Raw genomic sequence first — 20,209 nt, 5'->3', positions numbered from 1 at the left:
AGAAGTACATAACCACCTGTTTTCTTTTCACATGCATGAGCTCGTTTCTGTACAATTTACTGGTTTTAATGTGTCAGTTTACTGGTTTTGACACGCAGTGGTTCTCCTCAGCTTTTAGTATTGGATGGCCCCGTACCAACTTATAGTTATTAAATTTAAATCTGTTGAACTCCTAAATGCAACTAGTTGCCATATACAAAACTAAACAGAATAGAGAAAGCATTATGTACTGGGAGTGATGGAAGGACTTTTCAGTATGAAACTTTTGTCGGTAGTTAAGTACATTACATAGATAAATTAAATTTCTTTAATTTAAACCCCATATTATATTCTCCCCATGTCTCAACGATGCTTACCCTGATACATGGACTGCGTAGTGGCCCTCCAAGTAACTAATCTGTACCGGTGCAGCAAGACACTAATTTTCCAGTGAGTGCATCACAACTAATTTCGATGTGATCACTAATTTCAATGTGATTTTTAAAGAATCTTCACATTTAACCTCAAACTTCTTTTAAATTGAAAGGGGGTCTCTAATTAATTCTAGTTTTATGCGAATGCAACTGCTTCTTGACAATGTCACCTTTTATTTAAGAATGCAATATCTCTAAGCTACACAACATTTTCATTTCAGATTTATATGAGTACCTGGAAAGACATGCTTGATTAGGGACAGCCAGCACGGATTTGAGAGGGGTAGGTCTTGCCTTACAAGTCTGATTGAATTCTTTGAGGAGGTGACCAAGCATGTGGATGAGGGTAGAGCAGTGGATGTAGTATACATGGATTTTAGTAAGGCATTTGATAAGGTTCCCCATGGTTGGTTTATGCAGAAAGTCAGGAGGCATGGGATAGAGGGAAATTTGGCCGATTGGATAGAAAACTGGCTAACCGGTCGAAGTCAGAGAGTGGTGGTAGATGGTAAATATTCAGCCTGGAGCCCAGTTACAAGTGGAGTTCCGCAGGGATCAGTTCTGGGTCCTCTGCTGTTTGTAATTTTTATTAATGACTTGGATGAGGGAGTCGAAGGGTGGGTCAGTAAATTTGCAGATGATACGAAGATTGGTGGAGTTGTGGATAGTGAGGAGGGCTCTTGTCGGCTGCAAAGGGACTTGGATATGATGCAGAGCTGGGCTGAGGAGTGGCAGATGGAGTTCAACCCTGCCAAGTATGAGGTTGTCCATTTTGGAAAGACAAATAAGAATGCGGAATACAGGGTTAACGGTAGGGTTGTTAGTGAGGTGGAGGAACAGAGGGATCTTGGGGTCTATGTTCATAGGTCTTTGAAAGTTGCCACTCAGGTGGATAGAGCTTGTAAGAAGGCCTATGGTGTATTAGCGTACATTAGCAGAGGGATTGAATTCAAGAGTCGTGAAGTGATGTTGCAACTGTACAGGACTTTGGTTAGGCCACATTTGGAGTACTGTGTGCAGTTCTGGTCGCCTCACTTCAGGAAGGATGTGGAAGCTTTGGAGAGGGTGCAGAGAAGATTTACCAAGATGTTGCCTGGAATGGAGAATAGGTCATACGAGGATAGGTTGAGAGTGCTAGGCCTTTTCTCGTTGGAACGGCGAAGGATGAGGGGTGACTTGATAGAGGTTTATAAGATGATCAGAGGAATAGATAGAGTAGACAGTCAGAGACTTTTTCCCCGGGTACAACAGAGTGTTACAAGGGGACATAAATTTAAGGTAAAGGGTGGAAGGTATAGGGGAGATGTCAGGGTTGGGTTCTTTACCCAGAGAGTGGTGGGGGCATGGAATGCGCTGCCTGTGGGAGTGGTAGAGTCAGAATCTTTGGTGACCTTTAAGCGGCAATTGGATAGGTACATGGATGGGTGCTTAAGCTAGGACAAATGTTCGGCACAACATCGTGGGCCGAAGGGCCTGTTCTGTGCTGTATTGTTCTATGTTCTAAACAGAAATACTCAGGTTTTGCATTAAGTGTGGAGAGAAATGGTTAACATCACAAATCTAGATTAAGGAAAGCTGTCACTTCTTGTTGAGAAGAATGAAATTAAAAACACTGACATCAAGCCTCTTGGGCATCATATCAATTTAGGCTTCACTGCCAGCAGCAAAGTCATAGCATTTACAATGACTGGACTGCAGAGAAAGTTGCTCACACTTATCTAAGATCATTTGGCATGGATTTTACCCTTACATTAATTTGAATCTTGCACTAAGCATTTGGAATTTTTGGGAGTCTAGAAACAGTGAGGTCATCAAGCAAACATGCAGCCAAATAACATGAAATGTTCTCTAGGACTGCAAGCCAGAAAATAAAATGCACTGGTTATTCTCTCCATAAACGTTCAAGAGGAAAACTAATGAATGAGGCACATGAGAATCCAAAATCTCCAAGTAAACTTAAAAATTTAAAAGTTGAAAACATGAGATTGGAAAATCTGTCATTGCAAAATTATGTAATTAGTTTGCAAGGCTAAAAATATTAGATTAGATTAGATTACTTACAGTGTGGAAACAGGCCCTTTGGCCCAACAAGTCCACACCGACCCACCGAAGCATAACCCACCCAGACCCATTCCCCTATATTTACCCCTTCATCTAACACTACCGGCAATTTAGCATGGCCAATTCACCTAACCTGCACATTTTTGGACTGTGGGAAGAGTAAAAATTATTTAAAATGTTTTAAGGCAGAATGTGGCTAAGCACAGGTAAGCTATCTAGGTTGGTAAATGTGAGACAATTGCATAATAAAACTCGCTAGACTATGTGAAGAGAAACCCTCCATGAAACTCAATAAAACTGATGTGGGCGGCACGGTGGCACAATGGTTAGCAATGCTGCCTCACAGTGCCAGAGACCCGGGTTCAATTCCCGCCTCAGGCGACTCTGTGTGGAGTTTACACATTCTCCCATATTCTTCAGCATATAGCTATGACTTGCTTCGCAGTCAAGATACCAATTTCATCTGATTAACATGACATAACTTGCAGACATTTTAACAGCAATAGTACAAAGTGATGGGCAATTTCTTAATAGATCAAAGATCTTAATTGATTGCAGTCTATGTGAACCTCATCAGCGCACACAAAGGAGTAGAAATATTGAGTACTATTGCGATTACTGAACAGCAAATACCTTCACAGGTTCACTCAGTCCTAATTAAATTTCCCTTTTGATTTGACTGCAAGACCTACAATTAGTGAAACACTGAAAATTAGTTTTTTTTTAAATTACCTGGACTGTCGACACAGACTAGTTGAGGTAGTTTCTGTGGTGCTGGCCGCACCAGTGGATTCCACATCAGAGGTATTCAAAGATTGTGCATTTTTCTCAACAAGTCTCCTAGAATGCAATAAAAGAACACAAGCTTAAAACAAAGTAGTGATATTGAAAGTGGTTGAGTCCAAAACTATGATCTAAAATTTAAACAAAAGGTAATTGCAGAGCTATTATGAACTGGGAGAATTGACAGACTGGGAAGTTAGATAAATGATAGTAGATAAGCAACATAAAATAACTCACAAATGAACAGTCTGATGAAAGCAAACCTTATTGTAAAAGTACTAACTTATGACCTACTAGAAAAATAAATTATTAGGGAAATTGATGGATCTAAAAATTCACAAATTGCTTGGATCTGGTGAGTTCTGAAAGAGATACTTGCAGAGAATGTGTATAAATTGATTATCTTTCAGAATTCCCTTAATTCTAAAATGGCCACAGCTGACTGGAAAGTGGCAGAAAGGAAGGAAATGGAAATGCAGAACTATATGCCTGACCTAAGCGGAATAGAAAATGCTTGAATCTATTAAGGATACAACAGGACAGACGGAATGAAGGAAACAAGTGCAAAATATCCCATTTTGAACATCGAACAGTATAGCAAAGGAAACACGCCCCACCATGTCTGCATCAAACAATATCATTCTAAACTAATCCCAGTTGCCTGCAGTGTATTCCCTGCTTTTTGATGTGTCTCAAATGTCTGAGAAACAGTGCTATCGTTTCTACTTCTTCCCTAGCAGTGTGTTGCAGGTACCTATGATGCGATGTTAAAAACCCATCTCCTTTAAGCTTTCCCTCTTTCATCATAAATCTATGGCCCCTTGTATTTCACATTTTCACCCTGGGAAAAGACTCGACTATCTACCTTATCTATGTCTCTCATATTTTTATATACTTCTAGTAGGTCATCCGTCGGCCTCTGACACTCTACTGAAAACAATACAAAGCTAGTGGGAAGTAAGCTGTGGCACAACAGTCTATAAAGTTCATAGTGATTACTAAGAAAGTGACAAACGGGTGTCTGTTTGTCTGTAGGTCTGTGTCTGTATCTGTAGCTGTAGAGCAGTTTAGGTCTGAAATGCAAGGAAATTCCTTCACTCAAAGGATCTACTGTGTTGATTTTTCAATCATACTGGAAATGTAAACTATTGTTAGAACATTTAAATTCAGTAACAGTCAGATCCTTTGAATGAACCTAATTAGTAATCTTGCGGATGACACCAAGATTAGTGGCATAGTGGACAGTGAAGAAGGTTCTCTATGATTACAAAAGAGATCTTGATCAATAGGTCAATGCGTGGAAGAGTTGCAGATGGACTTTAATTTGGATAAATGCCAAGTTTTGCATTTTGGTAAAACACACAAAGGCAGGACCTATACAATTCAAAGTAGGGCCTTAGGTAATATTGTAGAACAGAGAAACCAAAGGTTCAGGTACATAATTCTTCGAAGTTTGCATCACATACAGCTAGCGTGCTAAGGTGGAATTTAGCAAGCTTGTCTTCACTGCTCAGTCCTTCGATTAAAGGAGGTAGTGGATTATGTTGAAATTGTACAGGATGATGATGAGGCCTCTTCTAGAGTACTGTGTCCAGTTCTGGTTGCCTCGTTATCGGATTATCATCAAAAAGATGAGGGTTCAGAAGAGATTTCCAGGATGTTGCTGGGAATGGAGGGTGCGAGCAATGGGCAAAGGCTGGATAGGCCGGGACATTTTTTAAAACTGGAGTACAGGAGGTTGGGGGGGTGATCTTAGAGGTTTATAAAATAATAAGCAGTATAGCTAAGGTGAATGGCAGATTTCTTTTCCCTAGGAAGTGGGATTTCAAGACTAGGGGGCAAACGTTTCAGGTGAAAAGACAAAGATTTTAAAAAGACATGAGGGGCAATTTTATTTTGATATAGAGTGTACAGGTGTGGAATGAACTAGGGGAAGTGACAGATGTAGGTAAGTTTAAAAGACATTTGGATAAGTACATGAATATGAAAGCTTTGGAGGAATATGGGCCAAGCACCATCTCAAAAGAACTAGTTTTGTTTGGGATTATGGTTGGACAAAAGACTCTGTTTCCATGCTGTGTGACTCTATATAAAAAAAATTGAAAAATGATAAAGAATGGTATATAAATATAACATGAACGAACAACCTTTTGGGACCAGGAAGATCCAAGGCAAGAGTATCCAGCATTGTAGATTGGTCCTGAATATCACAGTGGCTTTGGTTGCTTTTCTCATTTTCCTGTTAAGGATTAAAACATTGCTTGATGATGATAAATAAGGTCTTGGTACCAACCTCCATGATAACTTCATTTCAAATTAAACTAAAAACATAACTCTTGATTTTGCTTTCTGATTCAAATGCAGAACCAAAACAAACATGCATCTCACCACTCCATCACCAAGATTTTAAAGAATATCAAATTCAATACACTTCAGTGAGGCCAACAAGTTGGTCCATTTAAAGCTTGCTTCGATATTTTAAATCAACTATTCCAGGAAGGGAAACCTAAGTTAGAACACAGAACAATACAGCACAGAACAGGCCCTTCAACCCTCGATGTTGAGCCGATCTGTGAACTAATCTAAGCCCATCACCCTTCACAATCCCATTACATCCACATGCTTATCCAAAGACTGTTTAAATGCCCCTGATGTGGCTGAGTGTACTACATTGGCTGGTAGGGCATTCCACTCCCTTACCACTCTGAGTCAAGAACCTGCCTTTGACATCTGTCTGAAATCTATCACCCCTCAATATGCAGCTATGGCCCCTTGTAAAAGCAGATGTCATCATCCAAGGAAAGAGATCTTCACTGTCCACCCTATCTAATCCTCTGATCATCCTGTATGTTTCTATTAAACCACCTCTTAGACCTTAGACCGTTATTTCAGACCAGGCAACATCCCGGTAAATCTTCACTGCACCTTTTCCAATGCTTCCACATCCTTCCGACAGTGGGGCAACCAGAACTGCACACAATACACCAAGTGAGGCCACAATAACGTATTGTACAGTTGCAGCATGACGACATGGCTCTGGAACTCCATTCCTCTACCAATAAAACCCAACACACTGTATGCCTTCTTAACAGCACTATCAACCTGTGTGGCAACTTGCAAGGGTCTATGTACATGGACTTAAAAATGTGTTGCTGGAAAAGCACAGCATGTCAGGCAGCATCAAAGGAGAAGGAGAATCGACGTTTCGGGCATAAGCCCTTCTTCAGGAATGAGGAGGGTGTGCCAAGCAGGCTAAGATAAAAGGTAGGGAGGAGGGACTTGGGGGAGGGGCGTTGGGAATGCGATAGGTGGAAGGAGGTTAAGGTGAGGGTGATAGGCCAGAGAGGGGGGGGGGGGGGCAGAGAGGTCGGTAAGAAGATTGCAGGTCAAGAAGGCGGTGCTTAGACTGAGGGTTGGGACTGAGAAAAGGTCGGGGGGGGGGGGGGGGGGGGGGAGGGGGGAGGGGAAATGAGGAAGCTAGAGAAATCTGTATTCATCCCTTGTGGTTGGAGGGTTCCTAGGTGGAAGATGAGGCGCTCTTCTCCAGGCATCGTGTTGCCATGGTCTGGCGATGGAGGCGGCCAAGGACCTGCATGTCCTTGGCGGAGTGGGAGGGGGAGTTGAAGTATTCAGCCACGGGACGGTTGGGTTGGTTGGTCCGGGTGTCCCAGAGGTGTTCTCTGATACATTCTGCAAATAGGCGGCCTGTCTCCCCAATGTATAGGAGGCCACATCGGGTGCAGCGGATGCAGTAAATGATGTGTGTGGAGGTGCAGGTGAATTTCTGATGGATATTGAAGGATCCCTTGGGCCTTGGAGGGAAGGGAGGGGGGAGGTTGGGCGCAAGTTTTGCATTTTTTGCGGTTGCAGGGGAAGGTGCTAGGAGTGGAGGTTGGGTTGTGGGGAGTGTGGATCTGACAAGGGAGTCGCGAAGGGAGTGGTCTTTCCGAAACGCTGATCGGGGTAGGGAGGGAAATATATCCTTGGTGGTGGGGTCCGTTTGGAGGTGGTGGAAATGACGAATGATGATCCGATGTATCTGGAGGTTGGTGGGGTGGAAGGTGAGGACTAGTGTGGTTCTGTCCTGGTGGCGATTGGAGGGGCGGCGTTCAAGGGCGCAGGAGCGGGAAGTGGAGGAGATGCGGTGGAGAGCAGCGTCAACCACGTCGGAGGGAAAATTGCAGTCTTTTACAGGGGGCAGGGTGGGAAGAGGTGTAATCTAGGTAAATTTTAGAAATCCCATATTCCAATTCCTTCGCTTTCGCTGCATCTGCTCCCAGTACCCATTCCAATACCAAACAACCCAGATGGCCTCCTTCTTCAAAGACCGCAATTTCCCCTCAGACGTGGTTGACGATGCTCTCCACTGCCCTCCAACCGCCACCAGGACAGAAACACACTCGTCCTCACCTCCCACCCCACCAACCTCCAGATACATCGGATCATCATTCGTCATTTCCACCTCCTCCAAACGGACCCCACCACAAAGGATATATTTCCCTCCCCACCCCTATCAGCGATCCGGAAAGACCAATCCCTCCGCGACTCCCTTGTCAGATCCACACCCCCCACCAACCCAACCTCCACTCCCGGCACCTCCCCTGCAACTGCAAAACATGCAAACCTTGCGCCCACACCTCCCCCCTCACTTCCCTTCAATATCCATCAGAAATTCACCTGCACCTCCACACACATCATTTACTGCATCCGCTGCACCCGATGTGGCCTCCTATACATTGGGGAGACAGGCCGCCTACTTGCGGAACGTTTCAGAGAACAACTCTGGGACACCCGCACCAACCAACCCAACCGCCCACGTCTGAACACTTTAATTCCCCCCTCCCACTCCGCCAAGGACATGCAGGTCCTTGGTCTCCTCCATCACCAGACCATGGCAACACGACGCCTGGAGGAAGAGCAACTCATCTTCCGCCTCAGAACCCTCCAACCACAAGGGATGAATGCAGATTTCTCCAGCTTCCTCATTTCCCCTCCCCCCACCTTTTCTCAGTCCCAACCCTCAGATTCAGCACCGCCTTCTTGACCTGCAATCTTCTTCCCGACCTCTCTGCCCCCACCCCCTCTCCAGCCTATTACCCTCATCTTAACCTCCTTCCACCTATCACATTCCCAACACCCCTCCCCCAAGTCCCTCCTCCCTACCTTTTATCTTAGCCTGCTTGGCACACCCTCCTCATTCCTGAAGAAGGGCTTATGCCCGAAACGTCAATTCTCCTTCTCCTTTGATGCTGCCTGACCTGCTGAGCTTTTCCAGCAACACATTTTTAAGCTCTGATCCGCAGCATCTGCAGTCCTCACTTTCTCCTTCTATGTACATGGACACCAAGATTCCTCTGCACATCCACACTACGAAGAACCTTTCAAGTTGACCCAGTATTCTGCCTTGTTATTCTTTCCAAAGTGAATCACCTCATTTTATCTGCATTGAACTCCATTTGCTACCTTTCAGCCCAATTCTGCAGTTTATTCAAGTCTCCCTGCAACACTCTTCCACACTGTCCACCACTCCAGTGACTTCAGTATCATCTGCAAACTGACTAACCCATCCATCTATGCCTGCATCCAAGTCGTTTCTAAAAATGACAAACTGCAACCGTCCCAAAACAGATCCTTGTAGCACACCACTGGTAACCGGACTCCAGGCTAAATATTCTCCATCACCACTCGTTGCCTTCTTACAGAAAGCCAGTTTCTATTCTAAACTGCTAAATCACCCTCAGTCCCATGCCTCTGCATTTTCTCCAGTAGCCTACCATGTGAAACCTTATCAAAGGCTTTGCTGAAGTCCACGTACACCAGATTAACTGCCCTACGTTCATCCACATGCTAGGTCACCACCTCAAAAAACTCAATGAGATTTGTGAGACACCACCTCCCCTTGACGAAATCATGTTGACTATTTCCAATCAAATTATTGCTTGCTAGATAATTATAAATCCTATCTTTTGGATGTAGGTTTGCTCGCTGAGCCGGAAGGTTCATTTCTAGATGTTTTGTTACCCTACTAGGTAACATCTTCAGTGGGCCTCCAGGCGAAGCAATGCTGAAAACTCCTGCTTTCTATTTATATCTTTGGGTTGGTGATGTCACTTCCTGTGGTGATGTTATTTTCTGTGGTGAAGTTATTTCCTGTTCCTTTTCTCAGCGGGTGGTAGATGGGGTCTAACTCTATGTGTTTGTTGATAGTCCCGGTTGGAATGCCATGCTTCTAGGAATTCTTGTGCCTGTCTCTGTTTGGCTTGTCCTAAGATTGATGTGTTGTCCCAGTCGAAGTGGTGTCCTTCCTCATCCGTATGTGAGGATACTAGTCAGAGTGGGTCATGTCTTTTTGTGGCTAGTTAGTGTTCATGTATCCATGCTTCACCCGGAGGCCCCACTAGTAGGGTAACGAAATGTCTGGAAATGAACCTTCCAGGTCAGCGAGCAAACCTACACCCAAAACCTCAACCTGAGCTACAAACCTTCTCAAAATTCGATAAATCCTCTCTCTTCTAATCCTTTCCAAAACTTTTCCTCCAACAGACACAAGGCTCACTAGTCTATAAGTTACCTGGGTTATCTCTACTGCCCTTCTTGAACAAGGGCACGTTTGCAATCCTCCAGTCCTCTGGTACTAAACCTATGGACAATGATGACTCAAAGATCAGCCATCTCCTTCCTAGCATCCCAGAGATCTCTTGGAAAAATCCTAAACAACCCACGGGATTTACCTAATTTCACACCTTCTAGAATTGATAACATCTCCTCACTAACCTCAATCCTTTCAAGTCTAATAGCCCATATCTCAGTCTTCTCCTCTACAATATTCTCCATTTCCCGAGTGAAAACAGGTGAGAAATATTCGTTTAGTATGTCTCCGATCTCCATAGGGCCCACACACAACTTCCCACTTGTGTCTCTAACAGGCCTTATTCCTACCCTCATCATCCTTTTATTCCTCATATCTATAGAAAGCTTTAGGGTTCTCCTTTATTCTACCTGCTAAAGACTGCTAATGTCCCCTCCTTGCTCCTCTTAACGCTCTCTTTAAATCCTTCCTAGCTACTCTAACTCTCCATCGCCTCATCTGAACCATCTCACCTCAACGTCACATAAGCCTCTCTCTTCCGCTTAGCAATAGGTACAATTTCTTTAGCCCCCCAAACTACTTGTAAATCTTCATTTTGTTCCCCATATTAGGAATGAGTTTAACACTTAAAATCATTTCATTCTGCACATGCTATGTACACATTCTGTATAACGCAAAAAATGGGAAATGAATACAATTGCATATTGTAATGCATCTTTGGGTATGTACACTACATAAACGTAGTGATGTCACATGACCATCTATTACTAACAGTACTTTTAAATAACCTAGGAATATTCAACAAGAATCAATTTAGGAATCTGAAATAAAATCATATAATCATGACAGAAGATAATCATTGTGCCATGAAGAGAGCTGGCAAGAGCAACTTGAGTCCCACTTCCCCCATTCTTTCCCCACAGCCCTGAAAACATTGTCTACTAAAGTCAATTCAAACCGTAAACATCAAACTCTTAACTTTGCTGAATTAACTGTGACAAATACACAAACTGAACACAATCAGTTGGCTGTGCATTATTGTACCAGAACCAAGCCAATTATCTAAGTAAATATTACCTGTGCTGCTAACACAAGTTGGCCAACTGATTTAAGGAAACTTGCTGAACCAACCGACTTCAAATAAATTAAACAAAGCTAGAATAATTAGTGGCACTGATCAACATGGACTAGACTCCAAATTTCATTTTTTCAGATAACTTAACTGAAAAATTGAAAAGTGAGAATGTACACAATCTATTAATTAGTCCACCATTGATTAGTATCCACTGACATCTAAATATCCAGATATAGAGGGGACACAGAAAGCAGACAAAACATCCCAATTACAGTAACTCAAATTCAAGTAGTCATTCATGATTTATGAACCTTTATTGAAAAATCGATGTGATAAAATGACGACTGAGATGATTGCTGCCTTTGTAATTATATTCCATACCTCTTTGATTTCAATAGCCAAGCTGTAAAGCAGAAATATTGAAGAGAATAAGTCAACTTACTACAGTCGTTGAATCAGTGATTCTTTTGACCTTCAATTTTGTATACTGTTCTGAAGGTTCAATGGATGACTTTTTCTTGACTTTTTTTTCCAGGTCATTATTTAATGGACTACTGATTAAAAAATAAATTATTAGAATGCAAAAGCTACACAAAACTTACAGTTTAGAGAACATATGGAGCACTAAAAGTTTTTGTTTTCAGAATAATGAGATACATTTCTTTTCAAAAAAATTCAATAGTTCCCCCTTCCAATAGAAATTTCAGTAGCAATTAGAAGAGAATCTGTTCCCAAATCACAGCCAAGATACACTGGAAACCAGAAGTACAGCATAGTCAAGGGAGAGAATATGCCTACTCCAAGGGTCAAATAATGCAAACTAGAAACTGCATATTCATTTGCAAGGAAGTAATTGCCTCAGCAGCTTGAAGACTTCCTGGATCCAGTCAGCAAAATATTTCATTGATAAAAGGTTTAAAACTGCTCAGTCCCCTTTCAGCCCCTCAGTCTTTTTCTACTTAAAAGGGGCAACCTTTCTGATTTGTTGGCCAATGATTGAATTTTGTGTCATTTTTAGATTGGGAGAGTTTCTTATTTTTCAAGCTGTCGGGAGAGGGGAATTCATCTATCACAATATATTTTGAGCCATGGCCTACTCAGATGGAGATTTAACATCATTAATCTACTTAACTGAGAATTTATGATTCCACTTAAATGCAGAGTTCAAATAGCTTAGAATGGGTTAATTTTGTCAATACAATTCGTCTTATTTTATGTAAGCTGTTTTTCTTCTACACAGTGCTTTCCTTTCTTCTTTTCTTAATCTCCTCTTTGTATTTCAAGGCTTTTTGCTTTAATTCTGAAAAACATTTCACTTAAACTATTGCCATTATTTGCTTTGCTACAATTATTAACTACTAATGAAGATGTTTGGTATGCTTTCCTTTACTGGTCAGAGTATTGAGTACAGGAGTTGGGAGGTCATGTTGCAGCTGTACAGGACACTCGTTAGGCCACTGGTGGAATATTGCAAGCAATTCTGGTCTCCTTCCTGTTGGGAGGATATTGTGAAACTTGAAAGGGTTCAGAAAAGATTTACAAGGATGTTGCAAGGGTTGGAGGATTTGAGCTATAGGGAGAGGTTGAATTAGCTGTGGCTATTTTCCCTGAAGCGTCAGAGGCTATGGGGTGATTTTTTTAGATGTTTATAAAAATGAAAATCATGGAAAGGATAAATAGACAAAGTCTTTTCCCTGGGTGGGGGAGTCCATGACTAGAGGGCATAGGTTTAGGGGGACAAGGGAAAGATATAAAAGTGACCCAAGGGGCAACTTTTTTCATGCAGAGGGTGGTACGTGTATGGAATGAACTGCCAGAGAAAGTGGTGGAGGCTGGTACAATTGCAACATTTAAAAGGTATTTGGACGGGTACACGAATAGGAAGGATTTGGAGGAATATGGGCTGGGTGCTGGCAGGTGGGACTAGATTGGGTTGGGATATCTGGTCAGCATGGACGAGTTGGACCGAAGGGTCTGTTTCCATGCTGTACATCTCTCTGACTCTAATATTGAGCATTACAAAACTAACTTGAGTATCATAAAATGGACAGTTCTTTCAAAGATTTACCACACCGTGATCTGAGCCATAAGTCATGAAATACAAGATATCAATGAAACCATAAGCGATGATAATTTTAAAAATATATAACTTGGGACAGAAAGCAGTAAGGGTATTAAGATCAGATTGTGATTGTACACAAGGAAGGAAGGGTACCATGATAATAAAAAAAAGTTTATTTTTAAAAGAAAAGGACAATAATCTATGAACTTCCGAGTGGATTATCTACCTTAGGTGGAAGAGACACTAAAGACTCTCGGACATTTCAAGTTTACGTAAAAATGCAGAATCTCACTACTTGGAATGACACAGTTAGTCTTCATGCATTACTGAAATTGCTCATGCATCTCAGAATGGTCTGACAGCTCATGCTGAGGTCCAGAATGTATTTCTGTTGCCTATGGCAACTCAGTTTGTCTCAGATCTCTCTTCAAAGAGCCAAAAGACAACAGCTTTGTGATTTGCTTTACCTTTTTGCAGCAACAGGTGTTGATACAGGTGTAGGTTTACTAGATTTTCTTCCCTTAATTTTAAATTCATGAGAAACATCCTCAGTAATTTCTTCAGTCTTCATTGCACCATTAGGAGGAACCGGAGGTACACGAATTCGCAATCCAAATAAATGTTTCTTCTTCTTTATTTCTTTGCCAGACATGAACCTGATTCCAATGACCAGATTAGACACAAAACAAAATGCGACAAAGATTTTCAAATTGCATAGAGGAAAGACATTCTTCTTGCTGTATGCCACAGTGCATACCTTGGAAATATAGAACATCTATGTCACAGGTGGCTGTTCAGCTAATCATGTCTATGCCAGTCAAACAGGAGCTATCCAGACCAATCCTACTGTCCAATTCTTAGTATCACCCTGCAAGGTTACAGCAGTTCAATATACCTCAATAGTTTTTAAATATAGTGAATATTTCAACCTCTATAGTCCTTTCAGGCACTAAATTCCAGACACATGCCACCCTCTAATTGTTCTTCCAATTACTTGAAACGTATGCCCCCAGTCAGTGACAGCTCCAAGGAAAACAGGTCATAGAGTCATAGAGACGTACAGCATGGAAACAGACCCTTCGGTCCAACCCATGCCGACCAGATATCCCAACCCAATCTAGTCCCACCTGCCAGCACCCTGCCCATATCCCTCCAAACCCTTCCTATTCATATACCCATCCAAATGCCTCTTAAATGTTGCAATTGTACTAGCCTCCACCACTTCCTCTGGCAGCTCATTCCATACTCGTACCCCAGCCTCTGTGTGAAAAAGTTGCCTCGGAGGTCTCTTTTATATCTTTCCTCTCTCACCCTAAACCTATGCCCTCTAGCTCTGGACTCCCGACCCCAGGGAAAAGACTTTGTCTATTTACCCTATCCATGCCCCTCATAATATTGTAAACCTTGAAAAGGTCATCCCTCAGCCCCCGATGCTCCAGGGAAAACAGCCCCAGCCTGTTCAGCCTCTCCCTATAGCTCAAATTCTCCAACCCCAGCAACATCCCTGTAAACCTTTTCTGAACCCTTTAAAGTTTCATAACATCTCTCCGATAGGAAGGAGACCAGAACTGCTTGCAATATTCCAACAGTGGCCTAACCAATGTCCTGTACAGCCGTTACTATTCACCACCTGAGCCTCTTAATTTTGTATAGGTCAAGTAAATCTTTCAAACCTCCTAAGTATCAAAGAAAACTAACAGCTGAATCAACATTCCTTAAAGCAAAGATTTTTAATTCCTTACCACATCCTTACAAATCACCTCTCTACCCTCTGTTATGAACCAGACTAAACCCCCTCAAAATTCAAAAGGTAGTCAAGACAATTTTTTTTATTTTAAAGGTAAACGTAAGGTGCTGCTTTCCAAGTACAATTCAATGAGTCAAGCTACCTGATTTCATGCAAAGCACTTTATTCATCCACTATAGTTAAAATACAATTAAAAAAGGAAAGAAGGAATTGGAATAACTTAACTCGATCGGAAACTTAACAGAATAATAGATACAATAACTATTACTAATTAGCTGTTTTAATATAATAACATCCCATGAAAAGGCAATTTCACAACAAATTGACTCCTGTGGTAAGCAGAGAACATTCTCCCCACCTCACCCCATGCCTCTGCAAATGTGTTACTTCACTCTACTAGGCTGAATTCCACTTTCCAGCATCTGACCAAAACATACTTATTTTCCTTGCAGTTTACAGCTTTCTTCCTCACTAGGAACCCTACAGATAATTATCTACGTACATAATTATGTCTACTATATTTAAGATTAAGATATGAACAGTAAGCAGCACTGTGAAAGTCCACTGAAAGCAGCTATTCAGCTAAGCAAAGAAACCCATTGGTTACTGCCACTGAGCTAATTTTAAATGTTATTTGCCACTTTCCCATGGATCCCACGGCCTTCTAATTTTCTGACCACACTACTTCATGGAACTTCATCAAAATCCTTGTTAAAATCCATGCAAAAGGAAAATAAGCATACAAAGAACGTCAATCCATTTGCATTTTTAAAGAACCAAAAAAAAACTTCTCAAAATCACATAATGTCATCTGGCTGTTGGACAATCTCCTACCCACTAATTTTTTGTAACAAGTTCAGCTTATTAATTCCATCCCATCTAGACTGATTTGTTGATAATAATTTTGGAAACTTATTGAAAAATTAAGTTGCCAGCATCTTATAAATTGCAATACAAAAAGCAGCCTGCTAATGCTAGATCTGCACCTGAAACCATTAACTAAAGTTCAATGCCTATTACAGTTCTTTGGCCGTGACTTTTACCCTTTTTATTTGTTTGCTTCAAGGGAAAGATCAGAGGAATGTGACTAGTTGAACTGCTCTTACAAGAACATAGGTAGCCAATCAGCCTCTTATGCAGTGACCACTGTCAAATTACATTGAAATATTAACTGGAAAAATTGCAAATGCTGGAAGTCAAAACAAAAATAGAAATTGCTGGAAAGGCTCAGCAAGTCTGGCAGCATCTGTGAACAGAAATCAAGACTTAACATTTTGGGTTTAGTGAGCTTTCCTCAACCCGAAACATTAACTCTATTTCTCTCCACAGATGCTGCGAGACCTGCTGAGCCTTTCCAGCAATTTCTGCTTTTGTTACATGAAAGTATTGTTGCAGACTCCGCAGTAACATTCATAAAGCATTAAAATTCACCAGGATTTGAATTAAAAAAATGTGGGGACTTTGAATGTAACGTACAAAGGAGCAGAGTGCAAATATAGTTCAGTAAAGTTGGGGTGATGGACAAGCTGGCAGAAAATATTTTCACTGAACAGAGTTCTACTCACTACCTTCGTTTTCTACATGCACAAAGGCTAATAGGAGAAATCTATTTCAGTGGAATTTTCTTTACACTGTACACAGTCGATTCCATTGTACCTATTTGGGATTAACCTGCACTTTGGGGGCTCAAATGGCATAGTGGTAGTGTCCCTACTTCTTAACCACAAATCCCAGGTTCAAGTATTCCATTAGTGTGTAATAACATTGCAGATTAATTCAAAAATATCTAAACTCTCACTTACATGCATTTGTTCTCATTTAGGGCTTCCAGAACATATTCGTATCGATCCGATTTTAGAGTATCAACAAGCTACAAATGAATAACATGACAAATTCAAAATCATTTTATTGTTTGGGCCCCATAAAATTATTGATTCGCAAAATATTAGCAAATTAGCAAAGTGTGTTACATTGATATAAATTTCAAACAAATCTACCTACTGCATAAAAATTAATACTGTACTTTTGAAGCTCACGGCACGGTGGCACAGTGGTTAGCACTGCTGCCTCACAGCGCCAGAGACCCGGGTTCAATTCCCGCCTCAGGTGACTGACTGTGTGGAGTTTGCACGTTCTCCCAGTGTCTGCGTGGGTTTCCTCCGGGTGCTCCGGTTTCCTCCCACAGTCCAAAGATGTGCAAGTCAGGTGAATTGGCTATGCTAAATTGCCCGTAGTAAGGGGTAAGGGGTATATGTAGGGGTATGGGTGGGTTACGCTTTGGCGGGTCGGTGTGGACTTGTTGGGTCGAAGGGCCTGTTTCCACACTGTAATGTAATCTAATCTAATGTAATCTAATCTCAGAAAACTAAGAATATATATGCTTTTAATTATTTCTACTTTAGAGTGCATCAATACTCCAAACTAAATGTAAAATATTCATGTATGACACATTCAAGTTAACCCTCTAACAGAACATATAAAATTTCTGCCAAATATTTATATTGACAAGTATCAACATACACCAGCTAGTCAGTTTTCAAATTGAACTTCAATATTAACCCATCATTAAATTTAGTGTTAAATGCACATTTTAAAACAAAACCTAAAATTATATTTCCACTGAAAAGTTGCAGAATATAATTTGAGGCAAAATTATCCAGTTTAAATATTGCTGCACATAAACATATACAACAAACAACAGTCTGGAAATTGACTCTGCTAAACACAAGTCAGTCATATTCAGTGCTAAACCATAATTTGACCTTACCTCACCAGGTTGCAGTTTGTCCCAATTTTCATTAATGTAATTCATCAATTCAAGCTCAGAATCAAAATACTTCTTTTTATGAATAACACTTAAATTGTAAAGGCTTAAGTGTGCTATGTCAACCCTGGGAGAGAAAAGTGTTCGAAAGTATTTTAATATCCACTGAGGAGCATAGGTTTCATCACATTTCTTCAAGTACTCATTTGTTAGTCAATTACAGCACACGCTCAAAACTGCAGGTTAACTCAAAACCAAGAGCGATTTGGAGGGATAGATCAATCGGAATCTGACAAATTCATCCAATTATATAGCTTGTTAAAATAAATCAGATGGTGGCAGAACTAAAACTGCAAACATTTTACAGTTACTGATTCCATTTATTTCGGGTACTTTTTAAAGTTTCTGTTTTCTAACAAGAAATGAACAATAAATTAACTGATTTGAATATTAGTCAACATTTTAAAATTATGATTAAAATTGTGCATAGTCCTCAAATGTGTTTGACATTACAAGTTATCACTTCAGCGTAAATACATTATCATTTACATTGACTTTAATCTCCTGATCATCAAAAAGAACCATCATAATGCCATCAGAACAACTGGTATTTATAAAAGTTCTTGATAAATTTGAGCAAAATAATACTGTAGGTTTTAAAACACTGAAGCAAAACAATTACATATAACTTACCAACGTAAAGGTAGACGTTTGAGGTATTCTGGTCCAGAATTGCATACGGAACAAATAAATAAATAAAACCTAATGGACAAAAAAATCCTTTTTAATCAATATAGAGATGACAATGGTATTTCCAGATTACGAGGAATGTAAGAATAGACGTGAGCCATTCAGCACAACTAAGCTGTGTGTCATCTATACTGCATGAAAATCGTTCGCCCTCTTCCATCTTCTCTTATTTCAGCATTTCTTCTCACTTCCCCCTTCTCTCATGTACTTAGCTTTTTTTTTTACAAGAGCCATCTAAACTGTTCACCTCAATCATTTGCTGTGGTAACAAGTTCCACATGCCAACCGTTCTGAGCAAAGATATTCATCCTGTTCAATCTGATCAAAATTTTAAAAGACCTCTATCTGGTCACTTCTAAATCAAAGAAAGCCACAATCTTCTCCAACAGCTAAAATCTCTTAATTCTCATTCAACCTTGCAACCCTTGGTTTGTTTTTCTCTCCCCAGAGCTTCCATGTCCTTTTCATAGCATGGAGTACTCTTGGCTCTCTATATGCTTAGCAGAAACATCGCCACTTTCTGAGGCAGTGTGTTCCGCCTCATTTGAAGAGTAAAACACAGAATTGCTTTGATACTTCAGTGCATCAATCAGAAAATGTTGCACTTTTGAGACTTTGGGATAAAATGTTAAATTCAGGTGTCACTTGCCTGTTGTCAGATAGATGTGAAATATCTCACAGGACTTTTTCTAAGAACAGAAGACTTCTATCTAAGGCACTCTAACATCACAAACAGATTTTTATTATGTATAAGTTTGAGACTTTGCGGCATACAATCAGCTGCTTCAAATTCTTGCCTACAATGGTGACTAAACATCACAAGTATTGAACTGACTGAAGCTGTCTCGGATGTCAAAAGCATTACATCAGCACAAATTTTAAACTTAAATAAATGATTAGTTTCTCCTACATAATCGGATTTACTTCTTGTTTATGTATCTTCTCCACATAAATTTTGCAATCAAGATAAATCACAAACTTGCTTTCAGACTTCCAAAAAAATCAACTCATAGTTATGGCAGACTCAAGCCAACTCTGCCTCAAATTCACCTACTTGGAGATATTTTATCTATGCTCAATATCTTTCTAGTTGGCCAGATAACAGAGTCCAAAAGTGACAGAACTAAAAGCATGTCTTTAGCTAATCTAAACACTAATATATACTTTAACAGAGATTAAAAGCTTTTCAAGATACACACTGACATTCAACATTCTCACGACTCTTTGACTAACAAGTTTCTTTCAAATTCCTTCTGGAATTCTTGTTGACTTATGCTGAGGGTCAAAAACTCCATTGTTTCTTCCTGTGGGGAATAGTCTGCCAACACCTCAGCCAAACCTTTCATAATTTTAAAGATCTCTACGAAGAAAGGTTAGCTTTCTATGAACCCCTCAGCCTTCTATTTACGAGGGAACATTGACAGAGCCTGTCAGTCTTACGTGCACACGTACTTTTCTGGTGTCATCCCTGCAAGTCTTCTCTCTGCCTTGCTGCTATGAGTTGCACACATTTTGATCTAAACATGCATTTCTGTCATCCAAATAAGGCAAAATAACTTAATTCAAATACATAAGAAAATTGAAATTAAATACAAAAACCGTCGTGCAAGTTCGCTATACTATGCAGCTTATGCTGATGTGAAGTTTTAGTTTTGCTCTGATGTCGAGTCAGCTAGATCACATCTGGCAAGCAACGAGAGTACTTCTCAAAGCAGCTATGCACAATGTGTACACTTTCTCACCTAAAGCAGCTGAATCACTTAGCTGCTTTTAAAGTGAAATCCAACAACTGTATCACCAAAAGACTACTTGTTCGGTTAACTCCTTGTCAGCAATGAGTTAATGCAATATTTACTTTAGTGAGCTCGTCAACATATAGTCAGACATAGATATGAAGGTATTATAATATTATGGAAATACATTCAATTTAACCAAAAATCATAGACATGCTTTAAACATTAGTAT

At 40.5% G+C, this 20,209-nt stretch overlaps 1 protein-coding gene across 3 annotated transcripts in view; it reads right to left on the bottom strand.

The window, feature by feature from the left end:
* Positions 1-20,209, bottom strand: part of mtf2 (metal response element binding transcription factor 2) — a 55,434-nt gene that overhangs the window by 5,622 nt on the left and 29,603 nt on the right. For 2 of the 3 annotated variants that reach the window (XM_043698812.2, XM_087990461.1), the window contains 7 exons: positions 18,188-18,256; positions 17,498-17,621; positions 16,533-16,600; positions 13,451-13,639; positions 11,364-11,475; positions 5,405-5,496; positions 3,207-3,314 (listed from right to left, as the gene is read on the bottom strand). In XM_043698812.2, the coding sequence (XP_043554747.1) occupies positions 3,207-3,314; positions 5,405-5,496; positions 11,364-11,475; positions 13,451-13,639; positions 16,533-16,600; positions 17,498-17,621; positions 18,188-18,256 (762 nt within the window). The remainder of the gene's footprint in view (positions 1-3,206; positions 3,315-5,404; positions 5,497-11,363; positions 11,476-13,450; positions 13,640-16,532; positions 16,601-17,497; positions 17,622-18,187; positions 18,257-20,209) is intronic. The other variant, XM_043698813.2, reaches the window with a different exon arrangement.

The sequence above is a fragment of the Chiloscyllium plagiosum genome, unplaced genomic scaffold (assembly GCF_037043375.1).
Source record: "Chiloscyllium plagiosum isolate Xiang-an unplaced genomic scaffold, Cpla_swu_hap1 HiC_scaffold_9, whole genome shotgun sequence".
In the NCBI taxonomy this organism is placed as follows: domain Eukaryota; kingdom Metazoa; phylum Chordata; class Chondrichthyes; order Orectolobiformes; family Hemiscylliidae; genus Chiloscyllium; species Chiloscyllium plagiosum.
Note: the sequence above shows the minus strand (reverse complement) of the source record. Positions and strands in the feature narration are given on the sequence as shown.